The following is a 21626-nucleotide window of genomic DNA, read 5'->3' on the forward strand; positions in this document are numbered from 1 at the left end:
GGAGTAATCATACCTCTCTTGATGTTGGGGAATGCAGGGGAGGTGGGCATGTGATCTCTGTAATTTGAGCCAAGAGCATTAATAAGGTGTTCTGCTATGAACAGTGTGTTGATCATGATAAAGAGGGATTTGTATGATTGGTTTGTTGATTAGTGTCTCTGCCTTCCCTGCTTCAGATGCCTACACTAAGACAGAGGTTACTTACATCTGGACTCGTAATGCCTCCCAGTCTGTGGATGTAGCAGCTGATGGATCTAGACTCAACCAATACGACTTGGTGGGCCAAACGGTGGGGAAGGAGACCATTAAATCCAGCACTGGTGAGCATTATACGTTCACTACAAGTCAGACGAGCAGAAAGGAACCAGAGAGAATACCAAATGAAAAGGTGTTACGACGATTTAATTTTGTACTGGGTAAAAAATGACATCATTATAAAAGACAAAATAAACAACTGCCATACTTCCATGTTAGCATGTTTGGTTGGTTGTAAAAAATAGGCAGTAAATGAAAAGTGCAAAGCAAGAATCATCTTTGAAGTTCTTCCCTACACGTTACATGATGTGCTGTCTCTGTGTTATGGGTGTATAAATAGGTAGAGGTCTGTCTGCACAATGGTGATGCACTGGTTTTAGCTCAGGAGTCAGCACAGTCATCCATGATCTGTGAGACTAGAGTTCAAGACCTGGTGTTGTGATCTCTTTTGTAAGATAGTTTATTCATAAGCACTTTTAACACTTTAATATCCTAAAATTAAAACTGTAATAAAAACAAAAACTGAATTTTTACACCTGTTTCCACTTTTATTCGAATACAAATACAGATATAAATAATTTTGCTGCCTCAACTAATATGGATACAAATACAAATACTGAGCTCTCTGCACATCCCTAATGTCCTTTTGTATCTGACTATCTGTAAACAAACTATATTAATTATATTCACATTTGTACATATTGGTGGTAGGAAGTAATTAAATATATTTACGCAAGTTCTTAAGTACAGTACTTAAGTACTACAGTACAGTTACAGTTTTGAAGCACTTGTCTTGGAGTATTTTTGTTTCACGCTTCTTTATACTTCTACTCCACTACATTTCTGAGGAAAATATTGTAATTTTTTACTCCACTATATTTATCTGACAGTTAGAGTTACTAGTACATAGAAAAACATATAAGATTGCAAAATATGACAACTTGCTATGCCTCCACACCAGCGACAGCTGTGGTCGGAGGCATGTTTTTGGGTTGTCCGTCCCATTCTCATGAACGCAATATCTCAGAATGCCTTGAGGGAATTTCTTCAAATTTGGCACAAACATCCACTTGGATCTAAGGATCAACTGATTAGATTTTGATGGTCATAGGTCAAGGTCACTGTGACTATCCAATTTTCGTGAACATGATATCAGGAATGCCTGAAGGGAATTCCATTACATCTGGGAAAAACCAAGCAGCAACCTCCGGGGCTGAAAAATGAAGCCAATGTGGAAGTGCCAAAAACTGCAGAACCCTTGAATGGCCACTTGAGGCTGGCTCCAAAAGCGAGTCAATCCCCATAGGGGGTCTATGTTAAAATGCCCAATTTTACAGCAGAAATAAACATGTTTACAGTCTGGGACAAAAAATGCTTTTGGTCTGTATGGCTAATTTCCCCTTTCATGACAACTGTACGGGGGGTGAATTTTTTTATAACTTACTCGTTTAAATTTTATTAAGCCGTAAAGTTCTGCATAATGAAGGACATGGCTGCTTTGAGTGACAGGTCCGCCAGCCGCTAGGTGGCTTGTTTTAGCCATTTGGCCTGCCTCTTTGCCCAAATGAAGCTTTTAAAGCTTTAAAGTTCAATGAAATTAACTTTTAATAAAGGGCTGCCTGAAAGGTTTATGACACTGATTTACAAAAAATAGTATTGTTGGTACGTATATGCTTTAAAAAATGATCAGCATAGCATTTTGCATTGGCTAAGACATTCTGGTATGGCCCTTTAATATACTTTGAGAATGGCTTCATATGTCACCCAGGGAGAAGAGAGATTTTATTTACAGCACTAGTGTGTTTTCTTTTTATCTGTGTTTTATGGCATTAAGTCCACTCACTTCATACCTCTTTGAAGTTTTATTTTCTGCCTCCAGGAAGTAAGGATAGAAAGTGAAGATGGGAGCTGCAGAAGCTCCCAAAGTTTACAGCATCACAGGGCATCACAGGGCCAGAAAAATAGCCAAAGTGAGCCAAACTCCATCAGACTTCTGACAAAGACAGCTGAGCTTAAAGCAACACACTGTGTGATCAAAGCAACTTCTGACAGGCACACACAATGCAGTCTCTGCATAATGAAACACTTTGTGGCTGCTGTATACTTAGATTGTTCTCTCAGGAACAGTTAGAATGGTAAATAAATCACAAAATGGCAAATAAATTCTCCACATTTAGCTATAAAATATTCTTTAGATATCCTCTTCCATGATGAATACATTTTACATTAATACAAAATCTTACACACATATCACTTATGCATCTTTTAATTCATCTATTAATACTTGGGGCACATGTGTAACAATGCTGCAAGAGCATCTTCACTGAGCTTCAAGGTTTATTTTTGACTTTGGAAATAGAATTTGGACAAAACATGTCATTAGTCAAAGCCCACTTTCTAGATTTCTTTCAGAGCTTTTGGCCACATCTCAAGGTCTTCATCTGTGGAGATTTGCTGATGAAGGGTCCATCAACGGCTACATCAGGAACTTGTTGTTGGGGTGTTTATTATAGGCTGTTGAGGCTGTAATTATGATTTTTCCAGTCTTCAGTTATTATATTTGCATCTTATTAAAATAACATGCTGGCAGTCAGAAAAGTTAGAATAAACTTATTGTTTTTGTTGTTACTGTATTTGATGTTTTCTGTAACTTCAAAATCTTTGTACAGTTCATCAAGTGTAAACCTCCATACAGTATTCTCAAACTGGGATTATGGTCCTCTAAGCAAACATGCACAAGGGTCAGTCAGTCAGAGACTTCATATGGCCATTTCTTTTATACTTAAATATAGTACATTTGTGTGTTTTTGTTTCTGTTTGCCCTCAGGTGAATACACAGTCATGACAGCCCACTTCCACCTGAAGAGGAAGATTGGCTACTTTGTGATCCAGACATATCTGCCCTGTATCATGACAGTCATCCTTTCCCAGGTCTCATTCTGGCTCAACCGGGAGTCTGTGCCAGCCAGGACTGTCTTTGGTAAGTCTTTTCATTTTAACAGATCACACTCTGGCGTGCCCCGGTTGCCTGCTGGTTAAGACGCATGCCACATCACACCAATATTTGTGGTTCAATTCCAGCAGCAGACCTTTCTTGCTTGTCACCCCCCCCCCCCAATCACTCTCTCCCCTTGATTCCTGTCATCTCACTACTGTCGCAATAATAAAAGCATAAAATGCCCCCCAAAAAATAGTGCTTGATACTAGTAAAAGAGTAAAAATAAACATAAACTCTGGTAGTAGCAGGACAGAGCTATATTATGTGAATAAATAACTCTAGTGGTCAGATAAAAAGCTGAGCCACAGGCCCAGCATTAAAGTGGCTTTCAGACACAATGCGACAATGGCGCCGCTACGCTCTGTACCTCGTTATTTTCAATGGCTTGCGCCGCTTGTCGCGTCGAGCAAAGCGCACGTGCAGAGCAGAACTCAGCATCAAAGTTCAACTTAGTTCATGTGTATGTCAAAGTTCATGTGTATGTCAAGTTTGACCTAGTTGAATTTTGACTGCTGCACGCTGTGATGGACACCCGCGTGCTGTTTTGAACATCCACGTTGCCATTAGAGGGCATTCAGCATTCAGCCCAGCACGGAAGATGGAGGAAAAGCTGATACTTTGTGCTTCTTAATTTCCTGAATTATACGATACAAGTTTGCGTTTGTATCGAGAACTCGGGAGGAAAGCCCTGTCTTGTAAACAGGTTTACACTCAAGTAGGCATGTCAGCTGTGTTTTAATAGTCAGGTAGCTTGTTGTACATAGGCAATATGTGTAAATATAGCTTAGGTTTGTTACGTGTTCCCCCATCAATAGCTCTAACTGACACAGAAACACACTGTATCTGACTGAAGTATCTCCCAGCTCCCTGTGTACTCCTCCACTTCTAGCCACTGACACATCTTCAGAGATCCTGCCTGACCCTGAATCTCTGGCCCCTGATGTATCCTGGGAGCCCCCGTCTACCCCAGCATCCCATGTCCTTGAAGTGTCCTGCACTCCATGTGCTATCCCAGCAGCCCCTGCTCCACAGCGATCAAGCAAGACAAAAAAAGGCAGGGACAGAATGATGAGTTTGAGAGACAGGTGTTGAAAGTGCTCAACCAGTCAAGTCAAGTGAAAAGAGGCATGAATTAAAAATAGAATTTACAACAGCTTTACACAGAGTTGAATTTTCCTGAGAAAAAGTCCTTACATATATATTTATCAGTCGTTCTTTGATTTCAGCTTTAATGTTTGAGTAGTATCTATCATTTGTTCCTTGATGCTTTAATGCCTGTGTACTTTGTTTTGTTTTCATTCTTAAGAACACACACACACACACACACACACACACACACACTTTTATTCCCCAATTCTGAAACTTACCTTAGATGTTCCTCTATATATAATAATACAAACATCCTTCAATCCTCCTGTTTTGATGCAATGTATGATGAATCTTTGTTTAATGTACGAACTGTACACTTTAAAAATCTTCCCACGAAGACATGAGGCATGGGCCCCAGGTGGTCAGTGCCCGGGAGAGGACCATCTTTTGGGAGATCCAGCTTCTCCAAGCCGGCGGAGGCAGCAAGGGTCCCTCCATCACTGTTCCAACCAAAAGCTCCAACATCCACCACCCTGAACAGATATTTGGCATCCACAACTGCCAGAAGTACAACGGAGTATGTTCCCTCGTAATTAAAATACTGGGAACCTGAATTATGTGGTGCCTTGATTACCACATGCTTCCCATCAATTGCTCCCACACAGTTGGGGAAGTTCCAGCTCTCCTTGAAGCCGAGGGTGATAACCTGCCAATCAGCAGCCTTTGATACAGGCAGAAATTCATCTACCAGGCTGTTCCAAATGGCCTTGGTCACATCTGGCACAATGTCTGCCACAGTGGAGATGCCCACCCGGTAATTGGAGGCAATGGTGGTGTAGGAGAAATTAATCACATCATAATGCTATCAGTAAAAATAAAACTGTAAAACCACCAATCAAGCTAATTTAAAATACTTTTTTCATATAGCATATCATCAGACAAACCAAATAATTTCCAAATATAAACAAATCAATGAGCTAATTTATATTAATGCAGAGAAGGTGTGGCAAGACAAATTCAATTTATATATAGCTTTTCATTTAGCTTACGTTATATAACGTAGCTACGTTGCTATAGATACTGTTAAAGGCTAGGTTAACGTTAGCATAAAATAGACTAAATAAAAGTGTTCATTAGTGTAGCGATCATATTTTATTTTCACATAAATCACCCACCTCAGACAAATTGCCAGACACTCTGTTGGAGAAATTGGCTCTCTGCAATTTGTCCGGATCCTTGAGATCCTCGGGCGCAGCGTGACCTCCGCCGTGACGGCGAGCGCAGCACAAGTAGTACAAGTCGCATTGTGTCTGAAAGCCCCATAAGGCAGCTAAACAAAGTGCTACAACAGTCCAGGTGTGATGATAAACCCATGTACAATTTTTTTTGGTACTGCTGAAACATTGCTCTGATCTTGGAAATATTCCTAGTTATTTAAAGATCCCCTCCAGCGTGTTTTAAGACAATTAAAATGTTCTGCTTTGAATAATAAGTTGTGTTTGATATGGTTTTTCCATAAAAAGTTACCTAGAAAGATTTTTAGTGACATCTACTCCTTCTCCCTCATTGAAAAAATCCAGAATCTATGAATATGTAAATATATTTCATTTCAAAAGTTTAACTGCTTGGTACAAGATGTCTCCTACTTCACTGTAAAGTCCATTCTCAGTGTACGGTACCAGTTAAAAGTTTGGACACATCTTCCCATTCTCTTGAATGAGAAAGATTGGTACTTTTGATTGGTACAGTTTCTTCACTAGAGGCTTCATGTTTCCATATCACACTTGTGTAAGCTGCATACTGGACCACAACTGATATGTGTTGTCTGCATAACAGTGAAATTAAATGTTATGATGACATATGAAATGACCTAATGGCAGCATACACAGAGAGAAGAGAACTGGTATACCACATGCTGTCTGTGCAGTTGAAGAAGTAAATGAATCAACTGAAACATAAAAAATTCTCTTTGACAGATTGGATGAGAACCACTGCAGTGCTGCTCCAGAATGCCCACCCACTGTTTTAGTGTATTGATTAGTTTGGCATGATCAATAGTGTTGAATGCCTGAATACATGCTATGTGAAATAGTCTGGGACACATCCAGATGAAAGAACTATCTAAAATATGGAGCAAACATGGATCTCCCCCATCACCTCTGTGTTCAATTTAGCTGGAATGACATCAAGATGATTTGATTAGGGTTCATACAGGACATAATGTCAGCGAGAGTTTCCAAATCAACTGGCTTGAAGCTATCTAACATATGTGGACATTGATGACGATGATGAAACATGGGAGGAATTGGAAGAGTGATGTTTGCTTGGATTTTGTTGAGAAAAAATGAGAGAAATTTCTCACAGCAGGTAAAGCAGAGGGGCTAGTGGCGGCAAGGTTTACAAGCCATTTAATGGTTGTGCTGATTGGTGCTGATTAACTCAGAGATGTATTATTCCTTAACTATTTTACATTTTGATTATAGATGAGTTGATCTTTATTTGTAAGTAGTGGACACAGAGTTTACTTGTCCTCCATTTGCGTTCTGTTCTCCTTCACGCATTTTTGAAAGATCCAAATGTCCTCATTGATCCATGGTAACAATGTTTTTCATTTTAGTTGTAAATGGGCTGAGAGTGTAGTGAAACAGATCTGACTGAAATTACTTAAAGGACAGGTTCACAATGTTTCAAGTCTGTCTTAAAACAATTGTCAGGAGCCCAAACGAACATGTAAACATGTTTTTCTTGCTGTAATCATTCCTCCATTAGAAGATCCCTTCATAATGCACTTACAATGGAAGTGATGGGGGACAAAAGCCACAGTCCTCCTCCTGTGCAAAAATGTATTTTAAAGTTTATTTGAAGCTAATATGAAGCTTCAGCATCCAAATAAGTCAAATCAAGTAGATATCTTTCAACGTTTCAGTCTTATTGTCACTATACTTCTACTGCAGCTCAACAGGGAAACACTGTCCGAGGAAACACAAAGAGGGAATCTGATGCTAAAAAGACTGTAAAATTGTCAGATATCCACTTGATATGACTAACTCAGACTGCTGAATCCTCATATAAGCTTCACATCAACTTTTAAATGTACGTGGTGCAGTCGTTACTGTCACTTCACAGCAAAAGGGTTCTGGGCTTGAAGCCACCAGCTGGCTGGGGCCCTTTTGTGTGTAGTTTGCATGTTCTATCCATGCCTGCGTGGTTTCTCTCTGGGTGCTCCGGCTTCTTCCCACAGAACAAAAACATGCAACTTAGGTAAATGTTACGCCCCTGAAACGGGGAGAAATAATCACAAAAGTGATACGGTAATGTTTCCCCAGAGAGAGCGTTTACTCGAATGAGGAAAACACTGCGAGTTCCCCTGGATAGGTGGGTGGAGACAAAAGCAATCGATCTCATGCTAGCAGATTAAGACTACTTTGCGGATCACTGATAATACTATTATAGCTGAACCTCTGACAATAAAGAATGAAATAAACAATTAATTAATTAAAGACCTTTTAAAATTTTAACCTCTTTCAACATAATGAATTCCTACTTTTTTTAAACACATCTTATAAATTGTTTCTCATGAGTGTATGATCTTTTTAACATTATCACAGCATTTTATAGACCTTTGGTGTATCATGCTTTTAACTTATCACATAAACTGGTGACTCTAAGTTGTCCAGAGATGTGAATGTGAGTGTGAATGGTTGTCTGTCTCTATACTATGTGTTAGCCCTGTGATTGACTGGTGATCTGTCCTGGCCTGTCGCCCAGTGTCAGCTGAGATTGGCTCCAGCTCCCCTGCGACCCTCTAGAGGATAAGCGGTAAAGAAAATGAATGAATGAATATGGGCACCTATCCTTTAACAGCTCATATTGATCTAAATTGAAAGACAAGTTGTCTTGCCTTGTTAAAAAGAGACAGAATTTATCAAGTGTGTTCACTGATTACAAAAAACTAAGTGATATGTTTACATGGCTTTGGTGCAGCTTGCAACAGAGTATTAAACAAAATGCATTGATTGTCAGAAGACTATAGGCACATTATTTAAGTCTAAGGCCGTGGTTGTAAGTCGGGCCAGAGACATGTTGAACCTTACAAAAAAGTGTGTAAATGTTGGACACGTGGACATTGATGTAAATAATGTTAATCAAATTGAATCATGTGCACAATGGGCATTGTAAATGAACTGTTAGATTAATGATTCTATCTGTTAAAGAGGATGTTATGAAAACAAAGCTTGAATGTCAGACTATACTATTCCGGCCTTACTTTGTAGTTATATTTCAGAAAACTATTTTTTAATACAGTGTTGGGCCTTAAATTTGGAAAACCTGTAAAATATTTTATGTTCACTATTGTGGTGAAACTGAACCACACTAAGCCTCCAACAGCCCAGTCAGGATTCCCAAACGGGAAATGTTCCCATCCTCACCTGAGCTTACCAGGCTTTTTGTGACCAGGTCTGTGTGTTCATGCTGACAGATGAACATTTTATCAGACCACTGCAGGCTGGCCACTAGATGAGGGTCAGGCTGCAATGAGACCTTGCCCTCCTTATCTGCCACAGGACAGCGGACCTGCACACACACTCTGATTTCCCATTTGGTAAAATATCAGCGATCTGTCTGAGGCTAATGTAATGCAGTATAATACACTTTAATAAAACAAGTCATTATCTACTGCGACAAACAGGGCAGAGAGGTAAGGTTGAGTTAAAAGGGATTGATTTATCACAAGTTCTCATACCAGAGACATTTGGTTCCTGATTCATCGAAGAGCTGTAGTTATGAGTGCAACATATCAGTAAAGTCTGAAAACCATTATCTGATTAGTTCACCTACCACTGGGTCATGTATATATAAATAATGTGTAAATCTCTTGTGTTTGTTTGTTACAAATTAAGATGAAAGGACCATAGCTGCACTGAAGTACTGGACAGATGAATAACTTGTTGTTCATCAAGAAATATAGTTATAGCATGTAACTCCCCATAAAACCAAAAATTGTTGTTTTGCTTTTCTGTTTTGTGTATGGATTTAACAAACCAAATAAACGTGTTCATCAGTGAGCTTAAGAGGTTTTGGTAGATGTATTTTTTTTACTTTGGACAGAGCCACTGTTTCCCCCTACTTCCAGTCTTTATGCTAAGCTAGGTTAACCACTTCCTGAAACCAGCTCTGAACTTAACACACAGACTTGAGATTGATATTTGTCTTAATATCTCACGCTCAGAAAAAAAATAAATTTCAGAACTTCCATCCTTTTTGTAACATTATTTTTCTCAATAATAAAAAAGAAAACATATCTTCAAAAATGAGCAAAACCTTTGTTCTACTTCCAGCCAATGATCTAACCCCATAAATCTACATGACGAGGAAACTGTGTTACCCCATTATTACTGAAATGTTACTCTGATAACCTGATACTCACTTTGAACAGACAGGCCTATTGTTCCATGATTGTCACCATTCTTTTCTGACATCTTTGAGACAAGCACTTGAAGCGGACAGTATTACCAAAAAATAAATCATGATTTGTTATTATATTTAACTTTATTTACTATTATTATCCATGTATTATTATTATTATTACTATGACCTCAGTTTTACATAACTCGTTATTATTTCTCTTTTTTGATGAAATACTACCCCACCTTATTATTAGCCAATTATTACTGTAATTGCAACATTGAGAGAATATTGTGGTAAAATGAGGACAAGGATGTTCTTGATAGCCCCTCCTGATATTGCTCTGTCATAGTTGTTTTGGGTTTTAGTGGTTTATTGTCTGCTGATATAGATGAACATATTCCATCCTGTTGTTTTCTTGATGGATGCTTTGCTTGTCAAGATAGTTCTAATATGACTCAACTGGCCCAGTTGGCAAAGGAAGTGAATAAATAGCCGTCTCCACCTCACAGTATGATTCCTGAAATGCCACTCAGCAAGGAAATTAATCTCCAACTGCTTCTTACAACATCAAAGAAATTCATGGCTCAAGCCATTTTATTGGAGCAACTTCAAAATTTGTATTGCAGCTAATTCCAATGGTCAGGATATGATCCATGGCAGAGAGGGAGCTCAATAACACAAACATAATGGAACACAATTCATTACATCATTAATGCAATGAATACTGGCTTCATGAGACTACTAATGTTCACTTTTTGTTGAGAGGTGGGATTTTGTTGAGAGGGATCAGAGCATCAGGACTAAATAAAAAATACACTAGAGGGCTGTCATAAATATTCACAATTTGGATAAGGAAAAAAGCCAAACAGCAGCATGAAACAGTTCCTGGTCCTGATTAGATGCCAAGTTATTACTTTAATTCTTAACACATTCAGTGTAATCCTAGTTACTACTCTTGTGAATTCCTAAACAGCACAATAAAGCCTTGATGCTGCTATATCGTTATCTCAAGTGCACAAAAAAAAAAAAAAAAAAAAAAAAAAAAAAGATCCTGAGGGTGGAAAATAGACTGGATGTCATGCTTTCATTAAAATTAAAATCATTATTCTCCTGGCAGCATGAACGTGCTCAGCATATATCATGTCAGGGTGTATACATGAGATGGTATGTTGTGTTCACACTTGTGGCTAGGATGTAGCACTAGTGACGCATATGTAGTGTGCAAAATGGAAAAACAGTTTTGAACTGTTATGAATGTGCTCAATAAACAGTATTTTGCAGCAATATGTTCATGAAATTTTGATATTTCTTTCATATAAGTGGGCCTTTTGGCCTGATGGTTGCACTACAGGAATATCAAGGGTTTATCAGAATTGTAGCATTCTCTGTCTGGGGACCATGAATATCTCCAGCAAACTCTCCCCTGATGGTGGTGCTAGATGCAAGGTCAAGCTAAAATAGTAGGAGTCATCCTCTGGGTACACTGCAAAAAGTAATCAGGTCATATATGTCTATATTTGAGTCCGAATAAGCATATTTGGTTACGCCATCATTTCCAATAAATGAGTAATTTCCAAGAAATTTCCTAGAAATTACTGTAAATCTGTTGTAATTAGAGTATAGAGAAAATAGGTATAGTGTTTAATTGGTATATAAAACAAAATCTAAAATGTGTATATAGGTGAGCATACAAGTAAGCATACAATACCACTCAAAAGGTTTAATTTTTGGTTTAAGTGTGTTTTAAGTATGTTTTAACTCGTGTTACTGACCAACCAACACTGTTGGTCTAAAGATCAGAAAACACTCATATTATTGATTTATATTATTGAGGCAAATACAAGAAACACATCTTGTTGTTGAGTTTGGTTTTCAATACTCAGTGCTACAGACACATTTTAGTTGGCACAAAAAATAGCAGAGGTTCAATACTCAGTCCTAACTGCAGTGCTTTTGGATTGCAATGTATTGCTAGTCAGGTTATACTTTTTTGCTGTCTCTGCTTTTAGATTTTTTTTATAAAGCCTCCATAGGGAGTCAGATGTGGTTTAAATTCAGATCTGGCTGATAGGAGGTTGGAGTGGTGACAGAAGTATATAGCCTCTGTATCAGTTCATTCCATGTTGAATATCTTGATGATTGCAGGATTTCAAGTCCTCTCTCCTTCCACACCCACTTAACATGCCTGGTTTGTTCGAGGACCTGTACGCTGAACAAATATAGCACAGATACATAGGTGAGTATCATTTAATGTTTTAATAATTTGATTATTTATTTTTATTATTTATTTATTAATTTAATAATGGACCCATGTATGTTATTCTACACCTGCCAACACACAACTTGATGGAATCTGTTGTACTACTGCACGTGGCTAACGCTAGTCATATTTAGCAGTGCAATCTGGCCATCCTACCCTTAGCAATGGATAGAAATGATAACGTTTAATTTGTGAAATCTGTTCAGCTAGAGAGGGCTTTACCACCAATTTACCACCAAGCATAGTTTTGAAAATGGTCCGTGCATGCAACTTCAGTATTACGTACATATATCGACATATAATGACAAAAAGGTAACTAAAAATTGAGCTAAATCTTGACTTTGGAAGAGGGATGCAATCAGTTGTCTCCTGCAGCAAAGTCCACTCTAGTTTATTACAACTTGGGTTAGCCATATTAACTAAATCTCTTTTAGTTTGGATATAAAACTGAGAGTGAGTGCACCTGAAACTCTAGCTATAAAACTGTGTATGTACATAACTTGAGTGTCGTTATGAATAATTATTTAAAACGTTATTTTACTGTTTGCCTTAATTTTTACTTACAAATAAGTTTTTTGGTTTTTGGTTTACTGATGTTTCAGGGTTTTCAGATCTCAGTAATTATTGAATAACATATTATGATGGACAAAACTAGAAAAAATAAGACCCAATTTATTTATTTAGCTATTTGATTTGTGTAATAAATGTGATAATGTCTATTGTCTTACCATTATCATGTTTTGTGAAATTCAGTATAATTCATTTGATAGTTATTTTTTGTCATGCTTATTGATGCAACCTGTTTATTTAGCTCATTTGAGCAATTTGGTGTATGTGTGTATAAGGGTTAAAATACAATTCCATTTATCAACTCAATCCACTAAGCATGACAGTCGTAAAAGTCAGCAGTAACCATCCATTATCTGTAACGCACTAACCTATCTTTTCATTTTTTTTACAAGGACATGGAAGAGTTCGAGGCAGGCCTTGATAGGCAAGTGATGAAAATCGCCATCATCGGTGACTGGTCCACCCCATGATCTGGACAGTTTACAATTTTCAATTTATTTAATTTGCGTTTTGTTTGTTTGTTTGTTTGTTTGTTTGTTTGTTTGTTTGTTTTTTTAGATACAAATATCATTTTCTCAAATACAATTGCAAAATAAATAAAAGTTCATTAATTGCCTAACAATTTTGTCATTGAATGAATTCTTTTTTAAAAGGTACTACATGAAAATAAAACTGGAAAAGCTAAAAACTACTTAAGAAAATCTAATTGGACCAACTTTTTTTTTTACCTGTTGTCACTTCAAAACTTTTGTTCATATCGTAATTAAGTACACGATACCTAAAAAAAATCCTTTTAAACATTGTGGAGAAACTAATTGGAACAACTTAATATTTACAAGTAATCAACTTAAAAACTTGTTGTTCACGCAGCCATCTATTAAATCCGTGGTAATTAAAAATACTTTTGATTGTAGAGGAAAACTTGTTCCGCCAACTCAGTGTAGTTTGTTGGTCCAACATAATTTCATCAGAAGTTGTCATAACTCAGAAAGGTTGCAAACTGTTGTGTTCTTTTTTTTTGTTGAGCCAAAACATTTTGTGTTTGTGTGTGTGTGTGTGTGTCTGTGTGTGTGTGTGTGTGTGTGTGTGTGTGAGAGAGAGAGACAGAGAGAAAGAGAGAGACAGAGAGTGTGTGGTGTGTGTGCATGGTGTGTGTGCATGCATGCTTGCAATATATCAATAGAAAGTTCATGCTTTTCTTGCAGCCAAAACTCCTCTATCAGTCTGTGAATGAGAGAAAACCTCTTGCATTATTAAAGTCAATGACAATGTGTGTCATTTCCCTGCTGTTTGCCTACACAGATGACCTACACTGAGCTCAAAACTCCTCCCGCTTATTTGTGTTTAGAAAGTCTCACTTCAACCACAGGAGACATGTCTTATCGAAGGGTTAAAAACAAATGGTTGCAGAACACTGTGAAAGTCATCAGCAGGTCACATTTCTTATTCTATAGAACTTTTTTCTAGGATACATAAATTATACCAGTTAATGGCAGTTTTTTTTCTCCACTCACTTTAAAATAGCATATTTATTTCCTTTTTTTTCCTAATGTTGTTAAAGTGAGTTTGGTGACACAGCACATTCATCTGGTGTGATTACTCCTATTAGCTGCAAGGCAAAGTAGACCTATTGGTCCTATCCTAGAGGCAAAAAATGTTTTTTGTGTCAGATGGGAGTAGGAAGAGAGAGAGATCACAACATGCTAAGGGGAAACAGACAGACTCACTTCTGAAAGATATTTCAGTTTCAGTGTTCATTACCCCCATTTAAAGGGACATTATGGAGTCGGGGTGGGCTAACAGCAAAATAACAAACAGGATGGAACTGTATTAACCAAACTAAAATTACCAGCTAAAAACAAAAAGAAAACAAAAATACAAACCTCTTACCTAAACTCCAACTGTAACTCAAATAAACAGGAGAAGAAGAAGAAGAGGTGACAAAAGTGCTTCCCACCCCTACAGATCCCAGGACTGCGAGACATACTTGCATGATACTATTTACAATATTTTACAAACTTGTAGATTGCAGCATACTCACTGGCTGATTGGAGAAAGAAAACTATTAATTTTAAAAATTGAGCTCAGCCAGTGAGACATGGCTTCAAAAACCACATTCCAGTATACAGGGGCCTGGCTGCGGTCAGGGCTCTTAAACGTTCCTGAGGAAGTCAGAATAACAGATTTAGGAGCCAATGTTTTATTAAAACTAACTGTTATTCTAAGATGTCTCTGTAACATTTGTATTTAAGTGAATGGATTCTTTTTTATTGACTATAATATATTAATTTTTGACATGCTTATTTCCTCTCTTTCCAGGTGTAACTACAGTACTCACAATGACCACTCTGAGTATTAGTGCCCGTAATTCACTGCCCAAGGTGGCCTATGCTACAGCTATGGACTGGTTCATCGCTGTCTGCTATGCCTTTGTCTTCTCTGCGCTCATTGAATTTGCTACTGTCAACTACTTCACCAAGCGAGGCTGGGCCTGGGATGGAAAGAGCGTCGTGAATGACAAGGTAGAGCTGTCACACACAAAGGAACATTTCTCACCAGCTCCTTAAATTGTAATAAAAATGTAATTGTAAAATAAGTGTATTTTTCCACCACCACTATGTTCTTGAGGTGTCCAAAGCACTGATATAAGCAAGACATAGATAGAAAATCCATAATTTATAACACTGACTTTGGTCCCTGCTGAAAACTGTCAGTGCACCACTGCGCTAAACATGCACAGACACACAGTCACAGCAAGTCAGAACAACACAACACATGGAGCATGGAGGTGAAGTCACATCAGAGGTTCTCTGTGTGAAGTTTAACCAGCCAAACCAATCTAACTCAAAGTTAAGTTTGTACTGTATGCTAAACTTGATTTTATAATGAGAGCATGTCTGCAATCGTAACGTTAGCCAAAGGTTAATGTGCTAGCTGAAATGGACTTCATCACAGGACATGATTTGAGCTTTTGTCATTCTGAGCCTCGATTTTAGTACATATCAAAGCTGCAGGTGCACCATTGCAGTGTTAAACAAACACTGATAAGTTATGAGTGGGTTGTGGGGATAGTAGCCTAATAACTGCACGTGACTGCTAGGAGATCTATTATTTTTGTTTAATTAGCAGAGACATAACTGTCTTTCTAACATAGTACTACACACAAACGGGCTGCTGCTTTCCTAAACCAACATGAAAACTGAACCACAAACAGAATTAAAGCCATGAAAATAGGACTACTGGACCCACCAAAAAACAAAAGAACTAACAAATGCAAAACACCAAAGCATGTCAGCTAAGGTTGCTGTCCCCTCTTTATTGGTATTCCCTCAATCAGGCCAGACCAGATACACCTGCGAGAGAGCACAAGACATCATGAGTCAAATACTATGTATGTCATAACCAGCAGGGGGGTGCATAACAGTAAGACAGATGATGAATTCCAGTGTTAATTGAACTGCCATCACTACAGGGGCAAGACACCGTAAGCGTCCACTTTCACGGACTTAAGGTGAAAAGATTATGAATGTGGCTTGAAGAGGCAATCAGCAATCAGATTTCAATCCATTTCAAATGCTTCTGTGTGTATGTTTTCACTATGTCCAAAGACATGCTGGTTAGGTGAAATTGAAAAGTCTAAATCGCAAAGGAGTATGTGTGAATGTGCTTTTCAGTCTAAGGTGTACCCTGCTGCTTGTGCAGTACGATGCAGCATATATAGTATTAACCAGATACCAACCATATGCCAGCTAGATTGTATGATGACATAGCACCACTTTGCATACTAGGGATGTGCAGAGAGCCCAGTATTTGTATTTGTATCTATATTTGTTGAGGTAGCAAAATTATTTGTATTTGTATCTGTTTTCGAATAAAAGTGGAACAACGCTTTTATAATCCTGTTTTTGTTTTTATAACACTTTTAATTTTGGAAAATTAATGTGTTACGATAAGTGTTTATGAATATACTATCTTACGAAGGAGGTCCCCACACCAGGTCTCGAACTGGAGTCTCCCAGATCATAGACGACTGCGCTGACTACTGAACTGAAACTTTACTCATTGCACACCGTTTAACGTGTAGGGAAAAACTTCAAAGGTGATACTTGCTTTGCACTTCTCATATATTGCCTATTTTTTACAACCTAATTTTGCGAAAAGGAGAAGGGGACCAACAGGTTATGGAGAGTCCCTTGGAAGCACTTCACGTGTGTTGGTAGCCCAGCTTTATCTCTGGGGAACACCCCCAACTCTGGGAGTGATGTCCAAATAAGGAAATGTGTGTCATGTAGCAGGTGGATGTGACTCTCCTCATTGAGACCTGCTAATAGACGTAACAGCGGAGCAGAGGAGAGACACTGAGATAGTGACTGACGTGCGTGCTGGTATTTGACATGGGTTTTTTTTTCTTCCCAAAAACAAATAATTTTTTAAAATAATTTTTAAAAATATTTGTATGAAACAAATATTTGTAAAAAATAAACCCACTATTTGTGCTTTGCTGAATAACGTATTTGTATCCGGGCACGCCCCTATTGCATAGTAATTGACAGTTACTGATTTTCACTGAGGGCTAAAATGACACAGATGGATGAGAGTTTATGGTTGCAATTCCTCTATCAAAACTATCACTGAAATGAGATCCAATGTCAGCATGGCAGAAAGCAGGTTAGAATGTGCTAAACACCAATTTCACCGCTCTCTCTCTCAGTTTCTAAAGACAGAGGCTCTATTAAAACAGTTCAGATAGTATACTGTTTAGTTATCCACATTAAAGATTTGAAAATACCCATCTATCAAGCAGTAAAATCAATAAAGAAATTAGTTCAGACTGCACAGTACTGCAGTACAATGTATATCACTTCTGACCATCAAGTGCAGTTGGAAGTTGAAAACATTGATCATAGTAAATTATGTCAGTGCAACAATGGCTTTGGAACATAAAAGATTTAGTGTGAAGCTGTTCTGATTCATTTACTGTAAATTCCCAAATATTTATCTCAACTTCAGACAAAACCAGGGCTTTACTTGCAACAGCTTTATATTAGAGTCATGTCTTTCATTCTAATTTTCCCAGTTTTTATATTTTATCACATCTCAATAAGAAGCCTCCCTGTTTTCTGATCTGCTCTTGTTTTAATTTGCTGTTGTATAATCTTCTCCTTTCCTATTGGGCATTTATTGTGAAGTGTTGCAGGATGTGTTAATTAACAGTAGTTTAACACGCATAAAAACAAAACAAACAAACTATGAATTAGAAGTGAATGGCTTCAAGTAGCGCCTTCTCTTGTTTTAGTTGAATATGTTGTCTGGCTTATTGTCACCACAATATTCTTGGCTTCTCTCTTGGCTTCTCTTTTGAGCATGCAAAGGTAGTGATATTTACTTTAAACAGTGTCTAACCTGAAACACTTTCCCTGCAGAAAAAGGAAGCATCCATCATGAAGAAGAACAATGCCTATGCTGTGGCTGTGGCTAACTATGCTCCCAACATCACAAAAGACTCAACGTTGCCCACTATCTCCAAGTGTTCTCTGAGCGATCCCAACAAGATGACTGGAGAGACGAAACCTGAGCAGAACAAGAAAACCTTTAACAGCGTCAGCAAGATTGACCGCATCTCCCGCATCATGTTCCCTGTGCTGTTTGGGAGCTTTAACCTTGTCTACTGGGCCACCTACCTGAACAGAGAACCAGTCATTAAAGATCTGGATCCTTCCAAATGAACTACAGGGACTCCCTCCAAACACACAACCCATTCAGGACTTGTACATTTGTTGGTATTCATTTTGTGAGTCAAAAGCTGTTTATATGCATGGAGAATCCCCTTCTCCCTTCTCTCTTTTCTGACTTGCTAACTCAGTGCAGTCTTGGGTCATCAGAACTGGTTTAGAATAATGTGAGAGCTCATATTATAGGAGTAAGCCAGGCATCTTAAACAAGTTTAATATAATCAGACAGAATACTGCGCCATGAAGTCATGTTCTTTGTTTTACTTTTTCAGACATGGTGTGAGAGCACAGGAAAGCACACATGCACACAATGCTCACAAATCGATGGACACATTTGCATTAAGAAAATAGACATTTCCTCTTAATTATGGCCTCCATAGGTTCTAATTATGACAACATTTGGTAAAATGAGAGAACAACACTGCAGAAACTGGAGAATACTTCATTTTTAAATTTGTTTAATCAATATTTGTACATTAAAAATGGATCAACTCTGCAGTTCCCCTCAACTTTCTGGAGCTTTTTAGCCTATTTGAGCTTGTTGTTTTGTTTTTCAGACCCACAACTTTAAAGAGGTTCTGCACACTTAAATATGTTTTGAGCTGTTTGAGCTGTAAACCAAATTATATGACTGTACTGTGATGAAACACATCAATGCTGGTGTTGATATTGACATTGACACCAAATTTATTAAAAAATGTGGCATTTCATGGGCTGAAAATGGCTCAATCTATTATCTGCTGGCCAAAATCAGCCATAAAAAGGTGGGGCTGATGCTGACGTAGAGACGATCGTTTGGGTGGTCTCTACAGGAGGAAATGCTGCTGGCAGCTTCAAAAACAACAGAAAACCTCACTGCATTTCATAGTTCTTTAACCCTCCAGCTGTCTGTTCCAACTGGTAAAATCTTGTTTCAAAACGTCAAATTGCGGTGTAACTGGAGCTCCACCATTACTGAACCTGTCTGCGGCAGAGCTCCAGTTACACTGCAATTTAACATTTTAAAACAAGATTTTCCTAGCTGATAGCTGCAGGAACAGACAGCCGGAGAGTTGAAGAGCTGCAGGGCGAGATGCGAGGAGGATTTCTGTTGTTTTTGTGGCTGCCAGCAAATCTTCCTCCTGCAGAGAGTCACAGACAGAGAGAGTTCCTCCAGCAGGTCAGTGCTGCTGTTGGCTCCTGTTAGTTCCTGAACCTAAAACTGTCTTCATCTGAAAATAAACCAAGTGAAACCCAGACAGGTTTATTTAAAAATGACTTCTGGTTCATTTAAATGTTATTATTATTATTATTATTATTATTATTATTGATATTGGTGATGTTTGGTGCTAGCATATTTTACAGAGTTCTAAAGACTTTTACCTCATAATTATTAGGTCTTTATCTCATATTTATGAGAAAAGCAAAACATTCTTATATAGCAGGTCAAAATCTATTTTCTCATGCACTGTTTAATTTGTCAGTGCTTTCCCAAAACAACCTTTAACAGCTTTTTTGTGTCTCCTCTATGGTTAAGGGTTGGTTACATTTAGACAGCTAAATCTGCTTGGTTAAGTTGACAAAACAATCTCCACTCAAGGACCAACAGCTATCAAGAAGTAAACTTAAAAAACATAATTTCCATCAACACAGTCCATGAAATGGTCCATAATCAACAGCAGCATTTTGTCTCATGGAACAGTGAATATTATCCCAGGACTCTTTTCTCAAAAATATGTGATAGTTTTCTCATAATTGTGAGATATTATGGGATATGGAAGTCAAAATTACAAGAACATTTCTCTGAATTTTATTTTACCATGCCAAAAGCTAATAACTCTGTTTGTTTTCTAATATTTTCTTGCACATTGAGTACCACTCATATTAGTTTTGTGCTCTCCTAATAGTTTATTCATTAATTAACTTCTACATTCACAAGGCTGCAGGGAGTTAAGAAGCAGTGATTCAGCACCAAGTTCAAAATACAGCACTGCTGGGTGTTGTCATCTTAACACTAGTCATCAACTAAACTCTCCTCAATAGTGTTTGGTGGACATTTATCTCTTGGCAAAAACAGAATTTGCAGTAAGTAGTGTTTGCTTTGTGGAGCAGGTTGTCACAGTAACATCTCCGTCATAACTGTATACAACTGTACTCCACACTTACGCCTCACCACCTGTCACACAATGGACTACATGAGGCTTTGCTCTCTCTCTGTAGCTTTTTAACTGCTTTTTAGACTTTTTCACTCTGCTTCCCCACGTAGACTGTGTCACACTGTGGAAGATGATTCTGACTGGATACAAATGTGTATGAGAATATGTGTCTGTGTGTATGAAAAATGTTCTCTCATGTGTTTTGTGTATTTCTTTGTTTTATTGTATTTTTTATATACAATGTAGCAAAAACAAAGGACCTATACATATTTAATAGGCTCAACCAAGAAGAGGATACTGTGTCAATAATACTGCATTCATTCAATTTTGTGTAGTCTTTGTCAAGTTTTTGAAAGTAAGATTTTCTTTCTGCCATAAAATACTTCTTATAGAAATTTCTTATATGAATATGTGTATACCCTGTGCTTTGTTTAACCCACTTTTCCACTTATATGAGAAGTGTTATTTTCCTTCTTGCACACTTGATACTGTTTGTGTTTCTAAAAATGTTGAAGTGCAGAAGCCCCTCCTGATTTATATGATCACTAATACAAACTTGTTATACTCACTGACAACAAATCTCAGTGTCTTCTTGTTTTTTGCTCTGTGAAAGATGTCCTTCCATAGCCATAATGTGTGATGTAGGAGGACAGTCTGTTCTCTTTTCTTTGATTCCACTAGACAAAACCTTTCCTTTAATTTCTAAGGAGGAAGTGAGTGTTTTTACAGACTTTCAGACTAGTATTCACTGTATGAAAGACTGTATAAACCATGGGGTCTAAAATATATTGTCTGAGGACAATTATGTTAGCATGTTAGTATATCATGTGTAAGGCTACAATTTCCCTTTTAACTTTCATTGTATAATCAACTGGTTGTCTAATTTTATTAATCTATCAGCAGTATCAGAAATCATCTTAACAGTTAAATCAAAGAATATCATGTTGAATGATTGAATTATGCTGAAGTAAGTGGAATGTTAGAGACATATTGTTTGAGGAATGTTTTAAGGAATGTGTTCAGGACATTAATGTTTAAATCTAAACTTAACACAAAAAGTAAGGAAATTTGTGTTTGGTAGATTATTTCTTTGTTGTAACAATGCTTTTTGGCAATAAATCTTATACCGTTGGAAAGTTTGTTTATTTCCCTTTTAAATGGTGCCACATTTGTAAGGA

At 37.6% G+C, this 21626-nt stretch overlaps 1 protein-coding gene across 1 annotated transcript in view; it reads left to right on the forward strand.

The window, feature by feature from the left end:
* gabra2a (gamma-aminobutyric acid type A receptor subunit alpha2a) overlaps positions 1–21542 on the forward strand; it is a 57850-nt gene extending 36308 nt beyond the window's left edge. The window contains exons 7-10 of the mRNA XM_044375863.1: positions 177–320; positions 3083–3235; positions 14901–15103; positions 18005–21542. Coding sequence (XP_044231798.1) covers positions 177–320; positions 3083–3235; positions 14901–15103; positions 18005–18307 — 803 coding nt within the window. The 3' untranslated portion in view covers positions 18308–21542. The remainder of the gene's footprint in view (positions 1–176; positions 321–3082; positions 3236–14900; positions 15104–18004) is intronic.
* Positions 21543–21626: the final 84 nt, after the last annotated feature.

Source organism: Thunnus albacares, chromosome 15, assembly GCF_914725855.1.
Source record: "Thunnus albacares chromosome 15, fThuAlb1.1, whole genome shotgun sequence".
NCBI classification, from domain to species: Eukaryota; Metazoa; Chordata; class Actinopteri; order Scombriformes; family Scombridae; genus Thunnus; species Thunnus albacares.